Genomic DNA, 19,366 nt, shown 5'->3' on the forward strand with positions numbered 1-19,366 from the left:
TTCAATGGCTCTAATAGCCAACTCGCAAAAAATGCAAACCCAGGCACCTAATTCTAGGTAGCATGCAAATGACATATGTCAACATGCATAGAGATGCAAATGGGAGGTCCCTACCTAAAAATAGAAGCCTAGATGGAATATTCCCTTAGAATGCTTAGTAACTGTCATCAACAAGTGTTCACCTCTATGCTATGCATTTATAATTTGTCATATGCAATCAATAATAAATGTTTTATCTCTCATGTCCCCTATAATAGTTTCCAAGGAGCATGGATAAACATGAAAATATCTTAGGAGTGCAAGGGTAATGTCACCTATCCTAATAGATTATGTGAAATCCCAACATGAGAAATTGAGAATGTTATATTTGAAAGAAATGCTACTATATATTCTAAGATTGACATGGAGAAGTAAGGATAAGTGGGTACAATATCAATTGATAAAGATAGGGCATAAGGCACAAGTATACTTATTAGAAATGAAAAGTAAAAATAAAGCATCATATCATAAAAAATGCATGATATAACACAATGGAAAGATCTTGAAAAGAGAAAGGGAAAAACAAAGTGGAAGGGAAAGAAACATACAAAAACTATGATATAAAAAGAGGAAAATAAAAATAATGTCGTTGTCATTATGACAAAGAGAAAAATACAATTGTAAAGGAAATTTTATATTGTTTTTTTCTTAAAACATAAACAACAACAAGATCTCTTGATATGTAGGAAAATGAAAGAAGATTGAATGTATCTCTAAGGTTGAAGATAGATTATCACATGCCAAAATGAAAAAAAGTGGCATGTATTTGTAGTAATGGCTCCAAATATGAAAGGGAGTTGGAAAAAATATCATTAGTGTTTATCTAATGGGAAGAAAAATAAATATTATATTTGATAAATGTTCTTACTTGTAAATTTGATTTCCCAAAAAATAGTAACTTAATTTGAGATGCAAATGGAAGAAACACCCAATTCCAAGTATTTGTTGGGTTGGATAAAATCATGGTCGGAAGATTCATTACAAAAATAATATAAAATTAGATTTAGACTTAACCCAAAGTTCAAAGATTAGTTAGTTGTAGATGTCATTCCATTGTATATTTTTGAGGTTGTATGTGGTTCTCCATACCTCTAGTATCTTGAAGATTATTTTAATTTAAGGAGAGAAAATAAGTATAAAATTGAAAGTATACCATAAAGTATATTCTTAAATAATATGTCGGCAAGTCCAAGGTTCCAAAGGTGATTACTTCACAATAAAGGCAATTCATTAATGCTAGTGGAAATTTTCTATTACCTATGTTGTGTGGGAAATAAAATTAGGTGATCAAAATAATATTAGTCTATTGGATACACATAAACAAGGAGAAATTTCTATGGATCATCTAATATTATATCTTAGTGTATTTTTTTAATATCTTGAGGGGTTGACACCAAGTAGACTAATTGACATGAAATCCAATTGTTATCCAATTATCCTCTTCCAAATGTTGTTACATGTATCAACCAAATAAATTTCAAGTCATTGAATTTAAGTGTTTTTGAAGTAAATTATTTAGTAAATAGTAACTATAGAAAGAACCTCACCTTTTATTTATTTGATAGTGACTATACCTAGTAAATATGCCACTTTAAAAATATGTAAATAATTATAGATATTTAAACAAGATAACCTCAAGAACAGATATCCAATACTGTGGATTGATGATCTATTGAATCAATTAAATCATGTTAATTATTTTACTAATTTTGATCGTAATTTTTGGAACTCACTAAGTTAGAATCAAGGGTGAGTATTTATGAAAAATCATATTTAAGGAAAAACAAGGGTTGTGTGAGTTTTTGAATCTTCTATTTGAGTTATGAAATGTGTTGGATATAGTCATGAATTTAATAAATGGGTTATTGATTCCATTTATTGAATATCTTTTTATAGTATACTTGGATGCCATATTACCTTTTAGTCAAACTTATGAGACATGTTTACATCTCAAATGAATCTTGGAAGTATTAAAGGAGAACAAGCTATTTTTAAATAATAAAAAAGTATGAGATTTCACAACAAGGTTACTTACATAGCTTGAGAATGTTGGAGATGGATAGATAATTGTAAGGCTAAAAAATAGAAGCCATATTAAACTATATAAAACCTTCCAATGTCACTTAGAATAGGAGCTTTAAGGGAGGTTTGAAACATGTGATTTAATTTATTAATTTAATCTCGACTATAAATTAATTTTCATATAATTATAAGAAATGGAATTATTTTCCAATGGAATAGAAAACAATACAAAAATTTCAAGATCTAAAGAACAAAATAAACTATCCACCTATTTTTGCCTTAATAATTCTTTAAAAACCATTTGAATTAGATGTAGATATTATTAATTGTGTTATGGTTATTATTCTATTACAAGAGGAAGATCAATTTATTATCACAAGTAAAAAATTTGAAGGACTAATCCTAAAATATTGCACATGTGGCAAGAGTTTTCTCCTTTAGATAGGTAAACTATCCTAAAATAATAAACTAAATAATATAATTTTTGGGTCCTTACCAACCATTGGGAGTATCCTCTCATCCATTGAAGATAATACCCATAAATTTTGAAGGAGCATTAACCATTTCAAGAAAGGTAAACTATTATCCTTTTCTAATATTGGATCATTTTAGTATGATATGTATTCTCATCCCATGTAAAATAATTTGTCCTAGTTATACAAATCGTGTTTTATCTTAACATTTACTAATGCATTTTGACTTATTTAAAGTAACATTTTAGATATGACGAATAGTTTTTGTATATAGTGTGGATAAAGAAGGATACTTTATTAAAGAGATTGATTGTATTATATTTCCATAATAATGGGTAAATAAGTGGGTAAATAAGTGTGGTAAATAAAATACTTTTACATTTTTTAAGAGTATATAATAAAAATTATACTAATTTTGGATAATAATTTCCCCATATAATATGGCAATTGATACTTCAACTAATTTGTCATCATTCAAGATATGTTTCTAGTTCTTATCGCACATTCCTTTAACTATTGTTTTGGAATGTAACTACATATATATGAAGAACAGTTGAAATCATGTGTTCGTAAAGTTTAGAAGTTTATTGATGGAATCTAACAAATCTATTTTCATGTTAGAAGGTTGAAGGGCTTGTATGCTATGTATGTATACAATGGGGTGACTAACATAATTTTAGGCAAAATTTCAATGTTGTATGTTGAATAATGTTCTAATTAGATTAAATCGGGAGAGGCTAGAATCATTACATAACCACTACATAAATGAAAAAGTGAGAAAAAATATGGGACTCATGAGGAGTGAGAGCCCAAAACACAAGTACCAGCTGCCAAAAAGGAATGGAACCCAACGAGAACCCAAAACTAGACACTACAAAACCTAAAGACTAGACTGGACCATAGACAAGAAGAGAAAAAATCAACAAACCCACCCCCATTGAATGCATGAATTGATGGCCTACCTAGTGGGGGGACTTCTTAACCTTCCAATCCTAGCTCATAGACTTCACCTTATCAGAGAAGGAGAGCCTCTTGTTAGATCCTTTACCACATGAAATAGTGGGGGACTCCAAAGTCACTTTCAGAATAGACACTAATGCCTCTAAACCAATAGTAGGGGAAGAATCCAAATGCCACTTATTTCTATACTACCACTTGTCGATTTCTTCTTGAATGGCCCATAGAATTTCTGAATTTGTTTTGAACATTTCATTGTTATGAGTCATTACTTCCTCCATTTTCCTTTTGAGGGACACCTATCTATTCTATAGCACCTCAATACCCTTCATCATCTCCTTCTTGCCCTCCTTCTAATCAATCTTCTCACAAAGCCCCTTTATTTCCTCCTCCATTTCTTCCCACTTATCAATCTTTTCAACTAAATCATTGGTTGTGGCCCAAACCCTCTAATCTTTGTCTTCCATTGCCTAGCTAGAAGCTCTAGAATAATGTTGAATAATTTATTATATAAGTAAATAAATACTTTGATGTTAAGTGAGAAATACAAAACTCTTAAGATATTACCCATTTTAAATCTTCAAATATATGGGTGAGAATATATTTCACCTTGATTTGCCTCTTCAAATTAATATATACTTATTGGTGAATGTAGATAATGTTTTGTTGTCTAATAATTCAATAATTGATGAATAGGAATACATTTTTTTATCTCTTATAAAATATATTTCTCTAAATAATTAATAGGAGTTGGGGATAACATCGTTCTTCTGGAGGAGAGAAGACTTGAAGAGGAGTGATGAAATTTTGTTGATTAGGTTGTAATGTTAGTTTCCAAGAAAAGAAAAATGATATCCTAGAGAGCATGTCAAAAAATGTTTCCCCATTTGATTCAAGCCTCTTATATTTTGGGGAAAAAGAATACTCCTGATTAGGGAGGTGTAATCCAAAAAATAAATCTTTCTATATGACCAAGAGGTTATTCTAATTGTTATCAATTAGGTGATTTCACATAGCTCTAAAAAATCAATGAATTTCATGAAAAATTAATTGTTCTACACCAATTGAACATACTTCAATGATATAGATGACCTTGATTTGATCCAAAGCTTCTCAAGGAAATAAAAATTTATAAGGAATGATTTTGAAAAAGAGTATTTTATGTTGTAGATAAAATTACTAATTTGTATACATAGTGGTTAATTTTTCATTAGTAGCATTATCAAAACCACCTTGATCATTTCATATCACAATGTAAATTGTAATTGTACCCTAGCTATTTCAAAATTATCATTTTGTATGAAATACATTTTTGTTCATTTTACCTACATGGACAAAGTAACAATATTGTACAATTTACCTCTTCTCATTTGAATAATATTCATAGGAAAAAATTAATGAAACTAGAAAGGCATAAATATAAATGAATTTCAACATAGAAAAGTCAGCTCTTATGTGTACCTTTCTTTTTTGTGCATTCAAAGAGTTGTAGTTTATGAGAGCTAAGCTTTTATTGAGAATGATATACATTTTGAACCTATCTATACATTCCCATGAGCTCATTGTAACTATCTTTGTGAATTCCATGTACTTGTACGAGATTTAATATTGTGAAATGAGGAGCTAGATAATTATTTTCATCATATATTTCTTCAAGGTAAAATTTTATGTTTTTGATTAAGCAAGCAAGGATTTTGAAAGAGCCCAAACCCTCATACAAAAGGAGACAATACAAAAACTAACAAAAAAAAGAGAAAGTAGGGTCTTGGTCCTTTATAAAACTACCATAGGGAAAATAAAAATAAGCCCAAGGTGCCCAGATATAGCAGAGGAAAAACACAACTAAAGGAGAGGAATAAATATAGCCAAGTTGCAAGAAACAACAACAACAAATGAAAGGAAGACATGAGACCCATGGGCTCCCACTTAGACAATAATAGGCCTAGAATGAGTAGGCCTCTCACTCAACATCGGTCATGATTTTGGGGTAGTGATTTAGGAATACATTTCTTCCTCCTTATAATAGTCCATGAGATAATAACATTCACAATCACAGGAAAATGTGAATCAAGAGGGATTCCCTCACAATGAGCCTCTCAAAATAGGAGGGGAAAGAAAAATAATGATGAGGAGATAGTTTCCAACCATCTCATGAGTTTTGAGCTAGTTCAAATCTAAGGATAGGTCATTCTACAATTATAGGGTAGGAGTTTCCACAACAAGGTCTAATGGACACGTTAGAGCCACAGTAGAATCAAGAGACACATTATCATCTTGGGATGATGTATCTAATGAAGTATCAAGAGTGGATAATTAATTTATCTTCTTTAGCATTCATCCACCATGTCTAGCAAAACCGTTTTAATGTAAGAGAGGATAGTTCATAGCCAATATGACTAATGGAGAAGCACCGGTGATATTTAAAGGGGAGGTCCTCATAATCAAGATACTTGGAGATTCTAATGTTCACCAAAAGGTAAGCATTTATGTTTCAATCATTGTCCTTACAGTATATTTTTTTATGTATTTCAATTATTTTTAAGATTATATATATTTAAAGGAAAATTGCTAAAAATTGGTTGCTATTGTAAACTTATTGTGAATATTTTTAATATAAATATTTTAATTTTTTTTTAATCTACATCATTAAATAATTATCAATAAACTAATCCAAATTAATTTATAAACTATTTTAATCTTATTTAATGTTTTATATATATAATAATATTTACATTGAACATATCACATTTAATAATATTATTTATATTTGATTATAATAATCATAATATGAAACCTTTTTTAATTAAGATGTAATATTTGTAAATGAATATAATTGCATTACAAAATTATAATTAAGATTATATAATGCATACTATGAATCTTTAAAAAATTGATAAAATCATTAATATCATCATCTAAAGATTTATTTATACTATAATAAGAAATTATAAATTTTAATAAAATTATAATATTTTATATTTTAAGTAATTAATAAAATAATTCATAGTTATTTGTTAAAAAATAATATTTATCATTTATAAATAATTTGATTATTAAATATAAAAAAAATATTTATTAAATATAATTTATATAAAAAATAAATAAACAAGAACGTGATAGAAATAAAAGTTATCTTATTGTGTAACTTCATTTACTAATACTAGGACAAAGCCATATCTTATTAATTAATATATCTTTGAACCTACATTTTTATATTAAAAAATTATAAACTTCAAAAGAAAAGGAAAACGTCAAAAAGCTCAAAAACAATATAAATACAAATAATACTTTCATCATCATCTTGTGGTGTTTATATTTATTGATTATATTTATGTGTATTAATTTATTTTATATATATATATATATATATATATATATATATGAATGAATGAATGAATGAATGAATAATATTAGTTTGACTTTAATAATTATAATATTAAAAATATATTTTTAATGTTTTTTTTAATTTCCTATGTGTTAGTTTGAAGTAATGTATTAATTTATATAATTATAAGTGGTATATCTTTGTGTATAGTTGAATTTGCACATTAAATCTTATTTATACATAGCTTTATGTTTATTGTTTATCTAAAAAAAATTCTCACATATATCCAACCTAGTCATATCTATGGTGGTGTTGGGTCTTTCTTGTAGCCACAATTTTGATAAATTAATTTTAAAAAATCAAACATTTAACTAATTTATATCATCTTATGCTTTGATCATAGATCAAATCCATACAAATATATGTAATTTAGTGTTATGCTTATTTATTAAAAAATATTCATTACAATCATTTTATCATTCAAAAATATTACTTTTATTCACATATATTTGAGAATCTAAAAAGTAACCATGCATCTATCATATAAAACCACACAAATATTGTAAAGTATGTGAGTCACCTAACAATAATTCTAAAATTTATGTGTAATATTGAAATCTTGGCAAAAGTTTTTATGTAATAGTCCATATTTTTAAAGAATTCAAAAGATAGTATCTAAGGAGCATCATAAGTTAAATTTGTAGATACAAATTAAGTTTATATCTACAAAATAAATCCAAACCTTTAAAGATGACCTACTACAAAATAAGAGAAAATATTTTCATGGACATTATACACAAAGTTATATACCACAATTTTAGATACTCAAACACAACACCTTCACTAGCTTTGTCAATTAACACTTAATCATTAATAATAATAGAATTAAGTACTCCCTCTCATAAATTTATATTCATGATTTAGTATTTAATATTATCGTATCTATTCCATTCAATTTTTCTTTAAATTAATTTATATTTAATTATATTTTTCTACATAATTAACCTAAAAAACTTAAAAAACATATTTTTCCTTTTCAATAATTTATTCAAAATATTAAAAAAAATAAAAATAATTTTAAATGATTTAACTAATGAATAAAATTTATTAATTGATTAAATAATTATATTTTAATATAAAAAATGATTTTTTTTTATGAAAAATAATTACTATAAAATTTTAAATTGTAACTGAAATTTTTAACAATCTTTAATATAACATAATCTCATCATATTATTATTAATATAAACAAAATATATTCTAAGTAATCAGCAACTGAATTAGTTGAATGCTCTAAGCTCTAGTCAAATGATATGAAATAAAATGTAAAAACCAATGAGAGTGCCTATAACCTCACTCCTCACTCTCTCAAAAAAATCATTTCAAGATTTGAGTAAACAAAGTGTTATCAATCTATAACATACATAGTACCACAGTTAAGTTAAATATCAAAAGGATGCATCTTCAGAACAAACAGAGATGTTGCACACACTAGAGATGCTTTGCCAATCTCCAAATTTAGAAGGAAACGAAGCAGTAAAACTAACAAATGCACCGCCAAACTAGAGATCAGCCATTTGGGTACTTGAGTTAAGAAATATACAAAGCATTAAAAAAAACTCATTCCAAGATTTGGAGTAAACATAGTGTTATCAATCTATAACATACATAGTACCACAGTTAAGTTATATATCAAAAGGATGCATCTTCAGAACAAACAGAGATGTTGCACGCACTAGAGATGCTTTGCCAATCTCCAAATTTAGAAGGAAAGGAAGCATCAAAACTAAAAAATGCACCGCCAAACTAGAGATCAGTCATTTGGGTACTTGAGTTAAGAAATCTACCAAGCATAAAAAAAAATTCATTTCAAGATTTGGAGTAAACATAGTGTTATCAATCTATAACATACATAGTACCACAGTTAAGTTATATATCAAAAGGATGCATCTTCAGAACAAACAGAAATGTTGCACACACTAGAGATGCTTTGCCAGTCTCCAAATTTAGAATGAAACGAAGCATAAAAAAAATGCACCGCCAAACTAGAGGTCAGTCATTTGGGTACTTGAGTTAAGAAATCTAGAAGTAAAAAAATGCGATTTTTGTCGCAGAGAAGTTAGTTATGTTCTTCTAAAAGAAGTTGCGTGTAAGTGTGCAGTCCCACCGCAATCTCTACCGACAAATTTTACTATTCCATTAGAAGAAGATTGTGCAAATTTCATGCAAGAGCAGTTTGGCAGTTGAAAGATATTTAGCAGGAGTGTTAAAATGGAGGAAACTGAGTAACTTTAGCAGTTGACAATTGAATGGCGGTGAAGAGAAAAGTATTTATTTAGCAGGAGTGCTAAAATGGAGGAAAGTGGGTAAGTTTAGAATAAGTCTAGATGGGATAGAAGGCCGGTTGTGAGGGTAGCTCTACAAGCCAAGTGTAGCTTTCTCCCATGGTGATATAGTCGAGGGAATTTCTTTGTCTTTGTTCACCTTCCATGAAACTTCCTCTCTCTCTCTCTGTTCAACTGCTGGATTGTGACCGCTTTCCCGACAGTTGTTAACAATTAATCGTTGACTCCACCTCCATAATCTTTCACAAAGGGTATTTCAGGGATCTCTGCTGGAATAGAATTATAGAGGAAGAATTCAACAGAAACAACAAAGGAATAAAGACTTTTTTTTATTTTCTTTTAGCTGTGTGCTAATGATTCAGGTGTTTCTTATGATATGTATAAGAGAAGAAGAGAAGGAGGAGACCCGGAGAATCCTAGGCACAATGGAATTAAGGAAGAGGGTCATGTTGAATCTGATTCAGACCAGTCTGGTCTAGCTGGTGATCGTATGAGGGAACCCAGAATGTATGAATGTCAGTTTTGCAAAAGAGGATTCTCTTCTGCTCAAGCCCTAGGAGGTCACATGAATGTCCACAGGAGAGATCGGGCCATGGGTAAAGCTGCTTTTCATGGAAGTGCTGCATCTAATCATAGAAATAATAATAATAATAACAACAACAGCAGCAACAGCAATAATCATGTTAGTATTCTCCAGCCCCATGGTCAGAATGGGAAACCTAGGACTTCTTTCTTTCTTGGCCTGACCTCATTGTATGTTCCATATGACCAAGATTCTACTGTTGCTGCTGCATCTTCTCAGCCCTCTTCTTTTGTTCTTCATGGAGATACAAGGGATAATATAGAAGATAACAGGCCTGAGCTTTGTACTGAGTGTCGAGCTAAAAGCTGTAGCACCCACATCATAGATCAACCCAATTTCATGGTGGAGTGGAAAAATCCAGCAGCTGGAGATGGTGATGGTGAGTTGGACCTGGAGCTTCGACTTGGAGAAAAGCCCTAATAAAACTTGTGATTCAATTATTTGGTGGAGGTTCTAATAATACAAGGTATGTATGTATGCCTGCTACAGGTTTTAATTCCACTAATAAATTGTATAAGCTTTTCTTGTTTAATGAAAAGAATTCTAGCTCATGGTTGGATTCCCTCATCAGCTATTCGGATCAGAATCAGAATGTTTTGATTAGATTAGTATGGGAAAGGATCCGAACATATAATGTTGATGTTTCTCACATGAAACCATACTTTTTTCTGGTATAAGCTTCAGTTTAATGATAGCTTATTGAAATCTGGGATTTTAACCTAGTGTTCTCTTGAGACTCTTTTTGTGACTTTACTAAGTACTGAATATTGAAAATACCTTCAATTACTTTGCAGTATTTGAATATGAGGGTTGAGAACTACCTATCAATAGCCCTGGTCTATGTGAAAGATACAAGAGACTGAGAGCACCTACAATGGCTATACTGAAACAAGATAATATATTGATTATATACATAAATCTCCATAGGAATGAAGAGGTTATGAAATTGTGTAAGAATTTTTCAAGAGAAGAACCAAAGGAAATCTGAAAAGAGGATGAAGTGGATGTTATTCATTTCAGCTTACTATAGAAAAGGAATTAGACAGTGACAGTAAGTAGATATTAAGATTCAACATAACCATTAATTCTCTATAGCCTAGAGTCTAAAGCAATTTCTGTGGATATTGCTATGAAAGAAGATTTTAGACAGTCATTATATTATTAGATTGTATATGACTATATTCTCTATGGGCATAGAAATGTTCTTTCCAAGCTTCTTAAAAAGAAAAACTGGTTATAATGATTATGCATGTTAGTACAGCTAAATGGTAGCACTATTATATGATTTGAAAATGATGTATGATTTAAAAGTAACAACATGCTATATATATATATACACCACTTCATACTAATTTATAATCAAAACATATTTAATGTTTATATGTACTGATAAATACATTGATGGGTTCAAAAACTGACATTACCATTGTTCAATACTTTGTTTCACCATAATTTGAAACCATTTGGATTTCTTTCATCAATCCAATCACCTGAACATCTTTGAAAGGAAATTTTTTTGAATCCAGAAAGAATGCTTTTATACTACACTAGGATGAGATACATTTGTTGATTTAAAATTGTATTGGAACAAATGGGTGAGGCTCTATTGCAGTATAGAAGAAAAATTGCAGGATAGTGTGGAATGTCTCGAAATGTTTAACACATTCATCGCTGTCTACTTTTGTTATTTTGCAAGGTTGCATAGATAAAATACACATGCTATGCATGTATCGTAGATCCCAAAGTTTTCTGTAACTTCGTAATTAAATATTCAAATTCAGTTCTCAGAAGTATGAACTGTAAATTCTAAGATTAGACAACAAACTTAAAATAGAATGTCTGCCATTTTCCATTCTAAATTTGTCTGAACTGATATTTTTTAATGTAATTAACTTGTGAACCAGGAAGAAATTTGTACTTTGATAGGCAATGGCTGTTATTTTAGCGGATGTTTCACTCTACGTATTAATTATAAAATTTCAGCTTCTCACTGTTCTTTCTGGATTCTTTGCTCTGCATTCGTGAACATTTTATTATATGCATTTCCATTGCGTCTACTCTAAGTTTACTTTACTTAATATTGATATACTTTTATAATTAAGCTATAAAATAAATAGGAGAATTAGCATGCAGAAGTTATCTCAAGTTAAATTTAATTCAATTATACAATTATTTACATGTTTAAGTTTTGTTTAAAAACTGAATGTATATATATATATTAAAAAATTAATTTTAAAATTATGTTTATTTTTTATAAAAATGTTATAATTCTTGAATTTTAATTAACAAAATATATTCATCTATTTCTTATTGTCAAAAAATATCAAACAATATGATCATCATATTTAAAGGATAATCTTTATCAAAATTATTTTTTCAATTATTCAAAAGTTAAAGTAGAGTTTTAATAGGCTTGGATCTTGCTTGATTGGCAAGAGCTTCCAGGAACTCTACAATCTAAAGAAAAAATAAAGTTTTGATATTAATTCTTATCATTGTCCTCCATTTCAATAGTAATATAACTTGCATATTATTTTTAGTGATTTTTCATATTTTTTAAAATTGTAATCTTAAAAATGTATAAATTATTATGTACACAAACTAAAATATTATAGAAATATATATTAAAATCTTGTTCAATTTAATAATCATAAAAAACACTACAAAATATTTTTACAAATATCAAATGTTTCTAAGTTTCATACTATTACTATATGATTTAATTTACTTGAATTTTATTATAATATATCTAATATTTTTTTATATATATTTATTATAAATTTAAAGATAAATATTTTTTTTTAGAATAAATTTTATTCAATCTTTTATTTTAAAAAAATATAATAAAAATATATACTTCAATGTCTAAATTAATATACCCATGATGTTTAAATAAGACAAAATCAAAACAAAAACAAGAAACATAATAATAACAATAACAATAACAATAATCTTCTCGTAAAACCCTATACTTCATAGATTAAGCCAAGGTTAATCATAGATCTTACCCAATAATTCTATTTTCTTTTGTATGTATAGCATATGATAAAATTCTAATTACAGCCAAGATATGTATTAAATAAATAAATTTTATTTTCTTAAGGACCTCATTTATATGATTTCTTTAAAGAGTTTTATAAAAATAATTATTTTTAGGATTAAAATGATTTTTATTTTTAAATAAATAAGAAATTATTTTTAAGATTATTAAAATGGTTTTATTTTAAAATAAAATAAGAGTTGCTTTTATTTGTAAATGAAGTGGACAGCAGTTCAAAAAATTTCTATCAATTTTCAAAATTTGGAAATATCATTCTTTTCAATTTTGTCTTATAAGAAAATGTCAACCAATACATAACTTATTTATTGAAACTTGTTTTATGTACTAAATTGGCACATACTTAGACTTGCATACAGTTCAAAAATTAGAAAAATTATTGATTAATGTCAAACAATACATAGTTATCTATTGGAATTTGTTTTTTTTTACTAAATTAGAATTACATACACATCCAATTTGTATTTTTCTTTCTACTAATTAAAAAGTTAAAAAATTATTAATTCCTTGTATTTTTACTAAACCAGAATGTTCTGAAACACTTTTAATTTGTATTCTCCTTTTACCTATTAAAATTATTTTTCCAGGCAAACTCATATAGGGAAATGTCAACTCATTTAAATTGGTTTTATGTATGACTTTCAGAATTATGGAACATTTCCAAATGAAGGATATTTAAGTCTCTGTATAATTATTTCTTTGTCGACTAAAATTTGTCTTCAAATTAAATATATCGTGGCACTCGTATTTTGTTTTAACTTACACACAAAACAAAACAAAAGTGGAAAGAGTTATGTGCCAAAGTCTCGCCTTTCTCGTGAGTAAAGATGGTACATAACAACGATTTAACATCTGACAGAGGAAAGAAAAGAATTTCTTTTCTTTTTTTGTTTTCTGTGACGGCAGGCTTCTTTGACAGCGACTAATCAGGAACCCTAAAAGCGACTAATCAGGAATCCTAAAAGCAGATTTCAGATCATGTTTAAAACTATGTTTCAGATCATGTTTAAAACTATGTCACAAGTTCAAATCTCACAAGAGGTAAGGTATGTAAGTTTCATTTGTAGTGCAGTTAGGTACCTTCCGCAAGGAGTACGAGGTAGTCTCATAAGGATCTAACCCATCTGTAGACACCTTCCGCAAGGAGTACGAGGTAGTCTCATAAGGATCTAACCCATCTGTAGACATCTTCCACAAGGAGTACGAGGTAGTCCCATAAGACTCTAACCCATCTGTAGACCCATACATAAATGACTAGCATCGTAGACTTTAAAAAACACTTTACTTTACTTTATGTTGCTAAAAATGCAATGGTAGCCCCACAATGCCTTCCTGATAAATTTCTTTGTTTTTTAAATTCTATAAATTTATATAACATTATAATTTTATTTTGGTTTTAAAAAGAGCAACATTTACATTTCAGATGAGTGCCGCCTTTGCTAACATATCTTCCCGAATAGAAAACAGGTGGTTTTGTCAATTTTATAATATAGAAGTCTTACGTTCTGAACTTCAATTTGAATGGTTAGTGCTGCTTTGGGATGTTAGACTTACTGAGGAGATATCAGCAGCTTTTAAGGAAAATGTTTTGATAAATTAAACAGGGAAATAAGGGTACCAGTTCCTTACATTGCAGGAGAGAACAAACAGCCGCAACAGTAGTATCCAAGAACAGCATGTAGCTGAAACAGACCAAGCTATATAAAATATAGGGAGGCCAAAGATTAACTATGACTGATCAGGTTTTTCGGATATTTCTTTAGTATTATTTTTGCAAGGAGCATTATGATGGAAATGGCTATCTAGTTTTTAGAATGTATCAATATATAAGTTTGGTGCATAAGAATAATTTATGCATTGATGCATCCTAAGAATTGGATAGTCATTTTCCATTATGATAAATTTTATAGTATAGGGTGAGCTTGATTTTGTTGAACCATCGATACCACATCTATTGAGGACTTAGTAGCAGACCTTACTTAAAATCTTATATTAAACATTGACATGGAATTCCTAGAGAACAATAGGTGGGCTTCTAAGATCATTCATATGAGATGGTAGGTTAATTGGAGTTATAAGCATTCTTCTTTTAAATTTTTTGACTGAAAATTGGAAAGGAGGTTGTAGAAAATACTGGGTGGGATTGCTCTTTTGATATAATTATATCTAATTGTATTTTAAGGTCCCTTCAAGGCAATATATAGAGCTTATTCTTATTCAATTCATGTGTTGTAACTATAAGTTTGGTTTCACATCAAAGTGTCTCAAGAGTTACATTACACAATGAAGAGACATTCGCACTAGTAGCAATACAAGAGATCATTAGAATGATGGTTTCATCAGCAACTCAAAAGAAATGGAGTATTCATCACATGGATGTGAAGTCTCTTCTTGAATAGGTGCATAGAAGAGAAAGGCTACATCCAACAACCATAGAGTTTTGAAATGCAATGTAAAATACTCCAAGTTTACAAGTTGCATAAAGTTTTATATTATGACCTTAAGCAAATAACAAGAGCACAATATGTTAGAATTGATATATTTTTCTATTAAAATGTTTTTAAGAGAAGTAAGCAAGAGACCATATTTTACCACAAACAAGAAGGTAATGGTATCATTATTCTAAGTTTGTATATTGATGATTTGTTTTATATAGATAGTAGTTCAAAAAGGAAAGACAGATTCAAAATTGCTATGATGAATGAATTTAAAATGAAAGGTTTAGGTCTTATGCAACACTTTTTTAAGACTGGAGATTCATCAAAGTGAATTTAGACTACTTGTCAAATAAATTATGCAAAAGATATGTTGAAAATAATTTACATGGTTGATTATAAACCAACCTCATCTCCAACTACTCATAGAATTGTGTTAAGTAGAGAAGATGATGCAAAAATAGTTGATGAGACAACTTGCAAAGTTTTGTGGGTATTCAATCTCTATAACTCAAACAATATTAGATATTGTTTATTTATTTTCTCTTGTTTAAAGGCATATGATTGAGGGACAGTTGGAATGAAGATGCACAAAGCATCAAGAGAGCTAGTATTTCAATGGTAGAACACCCCAACAACAAATGGAAGGTCCTAGGTTTGCTCCTACTTCTATTTTAGAGTTTCTATTTACCTCAATTCTACTTTCTTCTTCTAAACCAAATCCTGAATGAAATGATATTTAAATTAAAATACTTTAGCTATGGAGTGTAATAATTATAATTAACACTTTTTCATATTTTTATTATATGTATCTTTTAGCTTTTTTTGCAACACCCTCCAAAGATTTTTCATCACCAATCTACAGGGGTTTCACTAGATAGGGGGGTGACAAAAAAAGAGTTTAGGGCAATATTTTTTGAAAATAGGAGGAATTATTTAATATGCCATGAACGTACGTGATATAACCTAGGTTCACTAAGTGAAACCCTCGTGCACCAATCTTGATCTTAGATTTGAAACTTCCATCTATTATAAAAATAAATCTTTATTATAAATATTAATACCAAACATCTTTAAAACCATTTTCAATATTATCATAAAATAAAACGATTCATTACCTATTTTTAAGTTCCTATGGGTTGATTAGCGGTGAGTTGCATGGTGGTAAGATGTATTGCTTATCAACAAACAAAACAGATAGAGGCCAGCTTAGATCCATGCTATTGTTTTCCCGTTCTTAGATTTCTATTTGTTTGTGGCATAGTTTTCCATGCTATTGTAGATTATTAACGGCGAACTTACGTCTATACAATCTAAGCTAATAAATTATATCTCTTCTACAAAGTTTATTAACATTACAGGCATTGATGTGTTTCTTATGTCTAAAAAATTTTGATCGATGTCTTAAGCGGGGTAACCTAATTTTAGAATTTTAACTGTTTTATTCCAATTCTAATTAATATTTATAAGATATCTATTTATCTATTTTCTAAACTCACATAAAAATAAAATTAATATCTTATTATTTTTATTTTAAAAATTAATTTTTATCTTTATCCAAGTTAGCATATGTAACATTAATAACCTTCTTAGAGTTGCTTTTAATATATGCCCCTATGGGAGTTGTTTGATACCCAACTGAAATGTAGAGAGTTTAGCTTATTATTCATAGGACTATACCTAGTTTTGAATTGGAAAGAAATGGTCCCAAATGTAATGATGACTGAGGACATGATGTAATGTACTCTCATCATCATCCAATCCAATCCAACCCCTTGCAGAAGTACAATTAGTTCTGGTCCAAAAGCTGAATATGATGATATAACACAGTTGCTTAACATAAATTTCCTGGCTCTAGTCAGTGTGTAATTCCTTTCAAAACTTCCTATATGTTAAGCGTGGACAAGGATAGTAGTGGGTAACGACGAAGAAACTTTAGAAAATTTTGTTCACTTTCTCTGCTAGCTGACATTTTTGTAACTCTAACGAGTTACTGATATCTGAGTCGTTACTTCGCTTTCTCTTACAGTGTGGTCCATGTTGAGGGCTAACACACTTTATATATTTGAACAGTGCATGACTTTAATAATGACAGGTTTTAGTTTTAGCATAACTTTAAATGTGCATGAAACATGCGTTGCTGCGACAGTCACGCCTCTCCAAAGAAGGCCTGCTTTGCTGTAATGCTCTGGAGTTGACAGGGAGGTGCTGTGCTGAAATTTAAACATGGGTCATCGTCATGGAGATTAAGAGGATGATAGATACAGATCTCCATGAAAAACTTCAAGGCAAAAGTCAGTATCACAACTTTTAAACAGATACATAGATACCACTGTTTATGGATAAATCTTTATTTTTAATGGAGGATTTTATACCATTTCGAAGAAATAGGTTTATAAGTCTTCAATTGAGTCTATAAGTCTTGACTATGACAATGCAATCTCCCGTCCAATACAAACATGTGTCAGTAATTTTTGGTGTCACAAGGATAGGTGCACCCAATCAACATTATATCAGAGTGGTTTGTATCTCTTGGAAGGAGTGTATTGTATGTGGTTTGGAGTTGGAAGGAAACTAATAAGATATTGGTTTGTCAAAAATTACTGAGTTTGTGTTTCCTCATAACAAAGAGGAGAGAAACCAAAGGAGTTGGAGTGGTGAGATATAAGTTAAGATAGCAAGATGTCACATAGAAGGAAAAAAAATAGAGGCTACTATAATAGATAGAGTGATGGAAGCTACATGGGGAATATTTAAGAAAGGATGAATACTTAAAAGGTGATACTGGTGAAGGGGTGATGCTCATAAAAGGATAGGTAGTGACAATGAGTATGAAGAAAACTTAAGGTAGCAACCAACTTGAAGGAGAAGTTTGAAGCTATGTTGAGAGCCTTGAGGGAAACTAAGGCAAAGTTAGGAGCCTTGGAGAATGGAGAGAAAAGAAGCCATGATGTATAATAGTTATCCTAGTAAGGAGAACAAATAAGAGGACTGACAAAAAAATAGAAGATGATGGGGGAGACAACCTTGAGAGGCAATGGATGAGAATAGATGTGGCATGTGAGAACCCATGGTTGAGGAAATGCATTGTGAGCAACCTATGGATGAGGAAATGGGTGGTGTGTAACCCATATAATGGCTCATGTGAATGATGTGTAATCCATATAATGACTCATGTGAATGGTGAGGTGGAGGACAGGAGAATCATTGTGGATGAGGACAAGGAAGAGAATGTAGAGTACACGTTGAAAGGAGTTGATATAATAGCTATGATGAGAGATGAGACAACCCATGAGTTGCAAGTGGCTAAAAGGATATAGCCATGGTAGAAAACAAGGAAGGGCAAGAATGAGCCCAATGTTTTGGCTAACAAATTTGTTTATGTATTTCTATAATATAGCAGTGAAAGAGATGAAGAAATTCTCATAATGGAGGTTGAAGTATTAAGAGAGGCATGCCAGGAAGAGGAATTGCATGGAGGTGCTAGTGTGCACACCCAAGGTTGGATCTATATACTTCGAGAAGAAGAGTGGAACAATGTATCCATGAAGGAATATGGATCATTGGTAGCAACAAAAGAGATGTTGCAAGTTGCTAGTTTAGGCCAAGGGAGCATTTAATTCAAGGAGAAAGATGAGAAAAAGGTGTCATTACAAATGCATATAGGAGTATGTACATTGGGTTGTAAGGACAATAGAAGAAGTTACCAAGGTTTTGCAAGTAGGTACAACTTAGGTGTTGAGCTTGGAAGAACAATGTAAGCATAATGTTTCATACAAGTTGATGCAAGTGAATGCATCCAAAGAGCATTGAAAGATGTTCCATAGAAGATGTTATAAGTAGGAACAATAAAGGGAAGATAGAGGCATGAATCTACAAGAATAATTCATGTAATTGTAGAGATAGAATAATTGATGTAGTTGTAGAGATGCTACAAGTTATAATAGTAGAACATAGTAGAGAGATGATGGTTGTGCGAAAAAAGGTGATTGGTAGAATTAAGAGAAGATATAGAAAAAGATCATAAGCTAGGATTTGCAAGAGAGATGTTGTATGTACATGCCATTAGGGAAGTTGACAATGCAAATGCACAAGCTAATAATAGATCCTTTGTGGTGTTGTAAGTTGT

At 29.7% G+C, this 19,366-nt stretch overlaps 1 protein-coding gene across 1 annotated transcript; it reads left to right on the forward strand.

Moving 5' to 3' along the window:
• Window positions 1-8,993: 8,993 nt before the first annotated feature.
• Window positions 8,994-10,844, forward strand: LOC131054667 (zinc finger protein 10). The gene is made up of 2 exons (XM_057989223.2): window positions 8,994-10,210; window positions 10,539-10,844. The coding sequence occupies exon 1, from the start codon at window positions 9,538-9,540 to the stop codon at window positions 10,162-10,164; it is 627 nt and encodes a 208-aa protein (XP_057845206.2). The 5' UTR covers window positions 8,994-9,537; the 3' UTR covers window positions 10,165-10,210; window positions 10,539-10,844.
• The last annotated feature ends 8,522 nt before the right edge of the window (window positions 10,845-19,366 follow it).

This window comes from Cryptomeria japonica, chromosome 8, assembly GCF_030272615.1.
Source record: "Cryptomeria japonica chromosome 8, Sugi_1.0, whole genome shotgun sequence".
Classification (NCBI taxonomy): Eukaryota; Viridiplantae; Streptophyta; class Pinopsida; order Cupressales; family Cupressaceae; genus Cryptomeria; species Cryptomeria japonica.